General features: G+C 39.5%; 1 protein-coding gene across 3 annotated transcripts in view; it reads right to left on the reverse strand.

The window, feature by feature from the left end:
- CATSPERB (catsper channel auxiliary subunit beta) overlaps window positions 1-10,555 on the reverse strand; it is a 196,331-nt gene that overhangs the window by 51,486 nt on the left and 134,290 nt on the right. For all 3 annotated transcript variants that reach the window (XM_017857906.1, XM_017857907.1, XM_017857908.1), the window contains one exon: window positions 9,024-9,178. In XM_017857906.1, coding sequence (XP_017713395.1) covers window positions 9,024-9,178 — 155 coding nt within the window. The remainder of the gene's footprint in view (window positions 1-9,023; window positions 9,179-10,555) is intronic.

Consider the following 10,555-nt stretch of genomic DNA (forward strand, 5'->3'; position numbering starts at 1 on the left):
ACCACCTTAGAAACTATAATACATCTTCTGAGGTTTGAGGAGCAGAGGGACCAGAATTGGACTCATTCCTGAGAAATATAAAGGGTAGATACTGCCTAGATACCCAGAGCTTAATGATTACAGATGGAGTGGGAAAGAGATAAAGTTATTAATTAACTTTAGACTTTTAAGTTAACACACATGTAAAAATCTTGGGTAGCACTAAAAAGCAAAATAAAAGAGTGTAGAAGTCCTAATCAAGTAGAAGAAGAAAAGAATGGAAAGAGGAGAAAAAAGAACCTTAAAATAAGGTAAACAAGAAGAGAAGACAAAAATGAAACATAGAAAAAGTGGGACAAATAGAAAGTACAAAAGAAGATAGTAGGAATGAAGACAAATATATTAGTAAAAATAATAAATGTAGTTAAACGAAACTCTCCAGCTAAAGGACAGAAATTGTTAAATTGGCTAAAACCACAAAATCCATTTATGTCTTCTATGACAGATATACAAAGCAGGTGAAAGTTAAAGGATTGAAATAGTATACCACAAAAATATTATCCAAAGAAGGCTGGTGCCATGTATCAATAACAAAAAAAGCTACAAACAAAAACAAAACATTGAAACTCATAACAAAAAAACCCTGATTTAAAAATGAGCAAAGGATTTGAATAGACATTTCTACAAAGAAGACACATGAATGGCCAATAAGCATATAAAAAGATGAGCCACATCATGAATAATTAAGGAAATGGAAGTCAAAATCACAGTGAGATACCATCTCATACCCATTAGGATGGCTATGATAAAAAAACAGAGAAAATAACAAGCATTGGCCAGGATATGGAGAAATCTGAACACCTGTACATTACTGGTGGGAATGTAAAATGGTACAGCTGTGGAATATGGTATAGTGGTTCCTCAAAATATTAAACATAGAATCATATGATGCAGCAATTCTACTTCTGGGTATATGCTAAAAAGACTTGAAAGCAGGGACTCGAACAAATATTTGTATACCCAGGCACATAGCATCATTATTTATACTACCTAACAGGTGGTAGCATCCCAAGTGTTCATCAATAGATGAATGGAAAAACAAGATGTGGAATATATATATGCATATCACTCAGCTTTCAAAAGAAAGGAGATCCTGTCACATGCTACAACATGCATAAACCTTGCAGACATTATGCTAAGTGAAATAAACCTGTCACTAAAGGACAGATACTATATGATTCCACTTACAGAAGGTACCTAGAGTAGTCAAATTCATAGAGACAAAAAGGAGAATGGTGGTTGCCAGTGGGAGATGAAAATGAGGAATTATTATTTAATGGGTACAAAGTTTCAGTTGGGGAAGATGAGAAATTCTAGAGATGGATGGTGATAATGGTTGTACAACAATGTGAATGAATTTAATGCTACAGAATGGTACACTTTAAAATGGTTAAAAAAAAGCATAATAAAAAGCCACGGTCATGCAAAAAAGTATTATAATGATAAGAATAGTCACTAAATACCAACAAAATGTTCAACCAATCATGAAGAGGTAACAATTCTAAACTTATATGTATCTAATAACAATCTCAAAATATACAAGGTAAACTGACACAACTATAATTAAAAAATGGACAAACCCAGTATACACATTAGAAAGGTTTAATACAACTCTCTCAATAATTGACAGATCAAGCAGAAAAAAAAAAAAATCATTAAGGATACAGAAAATTGCAATATCACAAGGAACAGGATTAATCTAACAAATAAATATTAATACTGCACACAATAGGAAAGCATTCAGAACATAACACCCCAAAACATCTGCTCTAGACCACTGATTGAGTTAAAGTCACTTCAAACACACACACACACACACACACACACACACACACACACACACACCAGCAAACACAGGAAGGACACTCTGACCTACCTAAAGGCAGGAAATAAAACTCCCATGGGGAAAGTGTCCTCCTTGCACCTGGAGAAGGACATTGTTTTTATTAGTAGAGATGGGGAGTCAAAGCCAAGAGAAATCTGTACAAATAGACCTTGTTAGACCAACCCTTATCTTCCTAGCCACTTCTCCACAGTTAACTACCCTATACCAAGCCCCCTTGCCTTGTCACATTTTCACAATTTACTGCTTTTTGTTCAACCTAGTATATACATGTTCAACTCTAACTTCTTCTTCAGGGGTCTTCATTTCTTTAGGAGGACTCCTATGTCACATAAAACTTACATTAAATAAATGTGTATGCTTTTCTCCTGTTAATCTGTCTTATGTCAGTTTAATTCTTAGGCCCAGCCAAAACACCCTAAGAGGATAGATGTAAAATTTTGCCTCCCATACAAAATATTTACTGAAATTGACCATAATGAATGGCCTAGTCCTAGGCCATAAAGTAAGTTTCAAACAATTTCAAAAAACAAATTTTCAAGGAACAAAATATTCCAGTCTTAAACTCTTCCAGAAAATACTACTACTAATAATAGTAATAAACAATTGTCTATGAAGCTAGTATAATCTTGTTAACAGAACCACAGAAGGACAATATGAGAAAGAAAAATTACAGGCAAACTTTCCACAAGAACATAGATGTTTAAATCCTAAATATTAGCAAACAGAGTTCAGAAATGTATGTAAATAGATAATATACAATGTCAAAGATAGGTGTATTCCAGCACTTTAAGGTTGGTTCAACATTAAATCCACAATATAATTTACAACATTAAATAAAAGTTAAAGGGAAAATTCTATAGATAAGCTCAATAGATACAGGAGAAATAATAATTAAAATCCCAAAGTCTAAATCTCTTAAACTAGAAAATAGATAAACTTATTTAAATGATAAAGGGTTTAAGAAAACTATGAAATGCTTTATATATATGAAGATATATATATCTATATATATAGATATCTATATATCTATAAGATATCTATATATATAGATATATCCATATCTATATATATATATATAGTCAGAAGCAACAATAATTCCATTATCTTATATTTAACAAAATATTGGAGGTCCCAGAGACTATAACAGGAAAAAACTATAATATGCTAAGAAATGTTAAGGAAAAAACAAAAAAAATTATAGTTGACCCTTGAACAATGCAGAGGTTAGGGATGCCAACCTCCTGTGCAGATGAAAATTCACATATTACTTTTAATTCCCCCCAAATTTAACTACAAGTAGGCTGTTGTTGACTGGAAGTCTTACCAATAACATAAACAGTTGATTAACACATACTTTGTATGTTATATGTCTTACATGCTGTATTCTTACGATAAAGTAAGCTATGGGAAAAAATGTTATTAAAAAAATCGTAAGAAAGGGAAAATACATTTATTATTTCTTAAGTGGAATGGATCATCATAAAGATCTTCATTCTAGTCATCTTCTTGAGTAGGCTGAGGAGGCCTTACTGACTCAGGGGTGGCAGAGGCAGAAAAAATTCCATGTATAAGTGGACCTGCACAGTTCAAAGCCATGTTGTTCAAGGATCAATTGTACTGGCAGGTAATATGATTATCTACTTAAAAATATTTATACAGTATGGAAATTTCTCAAAGAACTAAAAATAGATTTACCATTCAATCCAGCAATCCCACTACTGGTTATCTACCCAAAGGAAAATAAGTCATTATATAAAAACAGACACCTGAACACGTATGCTTATTGCAACATAATTCACATTTGCAAAGATATGGAGTCAACCCAAGTGCCATAAACTGATGAGTGGATTAAAAAAATGTGGTGTATATATATACCATGGAATACTACTCAGCCATACAGAATAATGAAACAATGCCTTTTGCAGCAACTTGGATGGAAATGAAGGCCATTAACCTCAGTGAAGTAACTTAGGAACAGAAAATCCAAACACTGCATGTTCTCACTTACAAGTAGGAGCTAAGCCATGGGTATGCAAAGGCATACAGAGTGGTATAGTGGATATTGGAGGCTCAGAAGAAGGGAGGGTGGGAGGGGTGAGAGAGGAAAACCTACTTATTGGTACAATGTACACTACTTGGGTGATGGGTACACCAAAAATCCAGACTTCACCATTACACAATTCACCCATGTAACCAAAATTCGCTTGTACCCTTAAAGCTATTGAAACTTTAAAAAAAATTAAAATTTACCTCTACTGTAAAACCCAAGATAATATGTAGAAAAAGTACTAGAATTATTAAAAGAATTTAGCAAATTTGAAAAATATAAGATTACTCTACAAAAGGCAATCACAAGACTTCTGCTTTTGCTTTAAATGCAGAAAGATGCTCTCGAACAAGAAAACAAAACAAAAAGTAGATAAAGTACAAAGTCATGACTTTTCTCTAGCTTGTCAGCGAACTAAGGTCACAAGATAACCAACTAACCTGAAACCCAGAGCAATAAGCCATTCCAGGGAGAGATTGAACACCAGGACAGTGTCACCTGTGGAAGAACATGGGAAGGAGAAACAGTGCTGACCTCAACACAAGCAAGTAAGAGTTAGCTGAAGTTGTAAAAAAGGGCCAAAGGTCAGGTATGTGCTAGCATGTGAGTCTGGAAGTGCTTGGGCACCTGACAAATGGGAGTCTGTACTCACTTGCAGACTTCACTGGCTTCCCTTGAAGGCTTGTGGCAAGGACTGGGGCAGGACCATAGACCAGAGACAGCCACCACTGGTGGTACAGATAGTTTGTGGGGATCAGAGGTTGGGAGGAAACAGACCTGAAGCATCACCTACTTCCCTGAACCTTCTCTCATAGGAAGTAAAAGCCTTAAAACACAGAAGGCTGGGCATTAGATACTTTTGCACACAGGCCTCAAAAGAGCTGATCAGTGGCTGAGGGTTAGGGGGTGTCAGGAGGGTGCTGGTACAGAAGTCCTGCCTCCCTCCCTCCCTCATCCTTTTTCCTTATGAAGCAAACACTTTTACCTACTGTCAGAGAAGAAGTAAGGGTCCACTCACCCACAGCGCCCAGGGAAAGACATGTGGCAGAGGAGGGAAGGAGGAAATAATAACTTCTATCCCTTAAGAAGAATCAGGAAACTGTCTTGGTCCTAAAATTCTACAAGAACTAACAATTATCTTACTGCTAGAGGAAGAGCACGAAATTCCCACCCAAGATCTATCTAACAGTGATATAAGGCAGAGTTTGGTTGCAAGAGGTAATTTCCATTACCAGGTTTGGGGGTTTTTATTTTCCTTAATGGAACTTGACAAGCTGAGTCTAACATATAAATGCAAGACCAAAAGCCAAGAAAAGGCAGAGGGAGGGGTTTATTCACACGTGTTTCATAATTAGAGTCATTTAGTCAGTGTGTCACGGAGAAGACAAATACACCAGTGAAATAGGAGAGAGGACAGGAGCAGACCTATGCATATATGGGACCAGGATATATCACAGGGCAGTGCTGTAGATCAGTGGGGGAAAGGAGGGGCTTGTATGGACAATAGATTACCCACATGAAAAAAAAAAGGAAAACCTGGATTCCCACTTCACACTAGACACATCAATTCTACATAGGTAAAATTGAAAAGCCAGGCGGGGTCGCTCACACCTGTTATCCTAGCACTTTGGACAGCCAAGGTGGGCAGATGACTTGAGTCCAGGAGTTCAAGGCCAGCCTGGGCAACATGGCAAAACCCCATCTCTACAAAAAAAAAAAAAAAAAAAAGAAAACAAAAAACCCAAAAAACTGGCTGGGCATGGTGGCATGTGTGTGCCTGTAGTCCCAGATACTCAGGAGGCTGATGTAGGAGGATCACTTGAGCCAGGGAAGTCAAAGCTGCAGTGAGTCATTATTGTACCACTGCACTCCAGCATGGGTGACAGAGGGAGACCCTGTTGAAAGAAGGAAAGAGAAAGAAAGGAAGGAAGGAAGGAAAAGTTTGACATGATTCCAAAACAATATAGGAGAATAGCTACATAAATTGTAGCATATTCATGTGAATGAATTACAGACCACATACCAATATGGAGTAATTTCAAAAGCATAATGTTATATGAAAAAGGCAAGTCATACATTTCATAAAACTGGTGTTAATGCTCTAAAGCAAAACTTTAAAAGATGTTAACATAAAATCCAAGACAATGCTTGTCTCTGGGGGAGAAGGGTCATGTGGGGGTGGAGGGGAGGCAGGAAAGAAAAAAAAATGCTGCCCAGAAGGACTGCTGAAAGGGTGAAGGGACCCCAACACAGTGATAGAATTCCAAGGGCTGGCAGGGCGGGGGTAGTTGTCACTAGTGGCAAGGGTAGCATTGCCTATAACCAAAGACTCTGGAAGTCTCCAACAGGAGGACTTCTTGTCCCTTTACCTCACCTCTCTTCTTTCACCCAAACTCTGAAGCCTAAGAAAAGAGCAGAAGAACAAGGATGAAGGAAGAGAGTGGTGGTTGGGGGAAGCTTCCAAGTGAGAGGAACAGCATGCTCAAAGGCCTCTAGGCCAAAAGGAGCAGGATGTGTTACAGAAACCAAAGGAAAACCAGAGTGACTTCACTGCAGTGAACAAAGCAAAGAGGTCACTCAAGAGAGTGGAGCCAGGTCAGTGGGGCTTTTTGAGTTCCAGTAAGGAACTTGGGTGTTATTCCAGGAGAAATCTAGGATTCTCCAAACAAGAGCTCAAGCCCCAGGAAAAAACTCTCTAAATGCTGTATACTCCCCTTTTGTAGACTTAGTCAACTGTAATTACATACTTGTCTGCTTCTGGGGCTAGAATACAAGCTCACGGACTGAGATGCTTGAATGTCATGCTTACCACTCTGTTGCAGCACCCACCACAGTGCCTTGCTGGTAGTCAGTGTTAAATGTTGATTGGTGGAGTGAGTGAATGGTTCACTCTGCCTTATGTCCTGACTACCTAGATAACTGGTTTGGCCTCCTGCGGACCTGAGAACACTGGGTTCCCAAATTCCTCACCTCCCTAGTTGAAGTTCCACTTGCTATCCAGGTCTCTGACCCTGGCTTTGCTCATATTTCCTGCCTTGAAGATACCCATTCCCTAGTTTCTGTGCAAACAGAGCAAAGTTACTGAATCTTATCACAAATTGTGCTGTTCTGGTTTTTAAATACTCTGATTCTTAAGAGAATGACCATATGCTTTTAAAAATAATTAGAATATAACAAATTAAGATTAACATTGGTATAATATTAATCATATTAATATTAAAAGATTGAAAAGTGATTCTGTAGGTTTTCTATAGAAAAACACCTACATAAACATAAACTAGCTGATTTGGAACATCACACATACAAGATCCACCTAGAGCAAAAAACAATTCTAGAGATTACTGACACTTTTGTTAGAGACAAAATTTATACAGTCCTCATAAGAAAAAATATTGCTGATGTTTGTTATGGTAGGTCTAATTCCCATGTTCACCTCCGCTTCTGAGTGAGCTGCCTCACGGTGCAAGGTATTGTTAGCTGTGGGACAAGATACGTACTGACAGCCCCAAACACATGTAATATACAGATTCCAACCTGGTGTAAGAATAGAGCCCACCACTTTGAGACAAGGTGAATATCTTAAAATACCATAAACCAGGTAGCCTATAAACAGCAGAAATTTATTTCTGACAGCCCTAGAGGCTGGAAAGTCTGAGATCAAGGTGCCAGCAGATTTGGTATCTGGTGAGGGTTTACTTTCTGGTTTATAGATGGTGTCTTCTATCTGTGTCCTTCCACGATGGAAGGGCCTAGCTGGCTCTGTCCTTCAGTCCTTCCAGTGGTGGAAGGGTCTAGCTAGCTCTCTGGGGTCTCTTTCATAAGGGCACTAATTACATTCATGAGGGCAGAGTCTTCATGACCTAGATACCTACCAAGGGCCCTACCTCCTAATACTACCACCTTGAGGGTTAGGATTTCCACATGAATTTTTGGGGAAAACAGATATTTAGACCATAGCAGTGAGTTTCTGGTAATCTGAAATTGTTGAAATTGTTTCTGTTTTAGTTGGTAGATTTGGGGGTTATATAATTCATATTCTTTTTTCGAGACAGAGTCTCACTCTCTCACTCAGGCTGGAGTGCAGTGGCGCAACCTTGGCTTGCTGCAACCTCGGCCTCCTGGGTTCAAGCAACTATTGTGCCTCAGTCTTCCCAGTAGCTGGCATTACATATGTGAGCCACCACACCTGGCTAATTTTTTTATTTTTAGTAGAGATGGGGTTCACCATGTTGGTCAGGCTGGTCTCCAACTCCTGGTGTCAACTGATCTGCTGGCCTTGGCCTCCCAAAGTGCTGGGATTATAGGTGTGAGCCATGGCACCTAGCCAGAATTCATATTCTGAATAAGAGTTATTAGGCCTTGAAGGGTTATTGACTTTTACTGATACCTTAGAAGTAAGCATTTCTGAGAATTCTGTATATTGTTCCATGCAATATTTCATAAAAGATAGTCTCCACTACATTAAACGTGTTAGTCTCTAGGATATACAAGAATTGTCATGTGAGTAAACTCAGTGGATAGGAAGTATCCAGTGTAGTCCAGAATATTTCTGATACTCAAGAAACACATTGCTATAGCTTGGCCTGATGGCGCTGATATAAATGGTCCTAGGTTTCTAAAATTGGGGCATCATGCAAGGCATCTTGGAGTCTATAAATGTATTTGGCCTTGTGGGGTGTCAAAAAAAGACTTACTCTATTTGACCAAGAAAATTATTCAAAAAAGTAGGTTCAAAATTTAGATCTGTTGGCCAGGTAAGTGCCTCACACTTGTAACCTCATCAGTTTGGGAAGCTGAGGTGGGTGAATCCCTTGAGTTCAGGAGTTTGAGACCAGCCCGGGCAACATGGTGAAACCCCATCTCTACAAAAAGTACAAAACTTAGCCGGGTGTGGTGGTGTGTGCCTGCAGTCCCAGCTATTCTGGAGGCTGGGGCCAGAGCACTGCTTGAGCCTGGGAGGTTGAGGCTGCAGTAAGCTGTCATCGCACTACTGTACTCCAGCCTGGATGATAGAGCAAGACCCTATTTCAAAAAATTTAAAAAGTAGCTTCTAGAAACCAATATACCATCTAAATAAATGCAAATCACTACCCAGAGTGTATCACTTTTCCGTAGTGTATATTGTTGAACTTCTTGCTGTAGATCGTTTCCTGTGGTTCGTTCTCAGGTACATATGCAAAAAAGATAATTTCATCTAAAGTGGTGTGCTGTGGGGCAAGCGCAGTCTCAAAGCCCATATCTGGAGGCTGGAAACAGAGAAAATATTATATTTAAACTACTTTATACTTCAATTATGACAAAATTCAAGTCACAGATTTATTTCCAGTTCACATTAAAACAATACTGGTATACTTATCAATTGGAGAAATACGTCAACATGTTTTGTTGGAACATCTACGTGTGTGCAAGGGAAGATGTATTTTCCTGTTAAGGAGGAATGGAAGTTCTGATGACTAAGATTTGGTGTAAGATTCCTATGCCCTTCGTGGATGGTTGGAGTGAAAGGGTACATGGAAACTTGACTCACATTGCGGGTGTGTGAGGAGCCTGGAGATGCAGAGTTTAGAACTGGGTTCTTATTTGAAGTTTTATTTAGGAAAGGGCCCGTGAAATCCCTGTCCTCACTTGCTGCTCCTGATCTCATGCTAGAGACTCTGGACAGCTGCTGTCTGAGTCTCCCAACTGGCAGCATAAGCCGTTCTCCTTTCTTGACTCACAGATCTCCCCTTGCAGTCTACCCAGGCACTTCTGGCCTAGATTTCTGATCTATAGGTCTTTCTTTTCAACACACCTTTCTCTAATCCTGACCCTGTCCTGCTTGGAGAACTTTTAGGAGAGAGAAGGGAGGTAAGGACCATCCCCAAAGGGGCTGTTGGGGCTGACTTTGTTGCTATGAGACAAGGTGTGGGTAGTAGATTATGCAGACTGGTTGGGGACGCATCCGTCCCATAGTGCCTCCAAGACTCATCTTCTGTCATGCCTTTTTCCCTAGTTACTGAATTTTGGGAATGCACTGAGGAGAAAGGGGAAATAGATGCCAGGAAAATAAATGTGGGACTGAGCCAAATGGCTTGAGGACTCTTGAAAATCACTGAAATGGCTAAACTTCTTTAGAATTCTGTATGACACTGTAGCCTGGGAGTGGCAAGTGTATCCTAGGGAAAGTGTATGTAAATCCAATGAAAGGCAGCAGTGTGGCTAAGAGCACAGACCGCGGAGCCAGTTGCCTAGGATAGATGTCTAATCCCAATAACTAACCAGCCTGTCTGTCCCTCACTTTCTTCATAAGTGAAATACAAATAAATAGTTGTTATAAAGATTAAGAGCTCCAGGCCGGGCTCAGCGGCTTAAGCCTGTAATCCCAGCACTTTGGGAGGCCGAGACGGGTGGATCACGAGGTCAGGAGATCGAGACCATCCTGGCTAACACGGTGAAACCCCGTCTCTACTAAAAAAAAATACAAAATCTAGCCGGGCGAGGTGGCGGGTGCCTGTAGTCCCAGCTACTCCGGAGGCTGAGGCAGGAGAATGGCATAAACCCGGGAGGCGGAGCTTGCAGTTATCTGAGATCCGTCCACTGCTCTCCAGCCCGGGCGACAGAGCGAGACTCCGTCTCAAAAAAAA

Source organism: Rhinopithecus bieti, unplaced genomic scaffold (genome assembly GCF_001698545.2).
Source record: "Rhinopithecus bieti isolate Rb0 unplaced genomic scaffold, ASM169854v2 scaffold_41913, whole genome shotgun sequence".
Classification (NCBI taxonomy): Eukaryota; Metazoa; Chordata; class Mammalia; order Primates; family Cercopithecidae; genus Rhinopithecus; species Rhinopithecus bieti.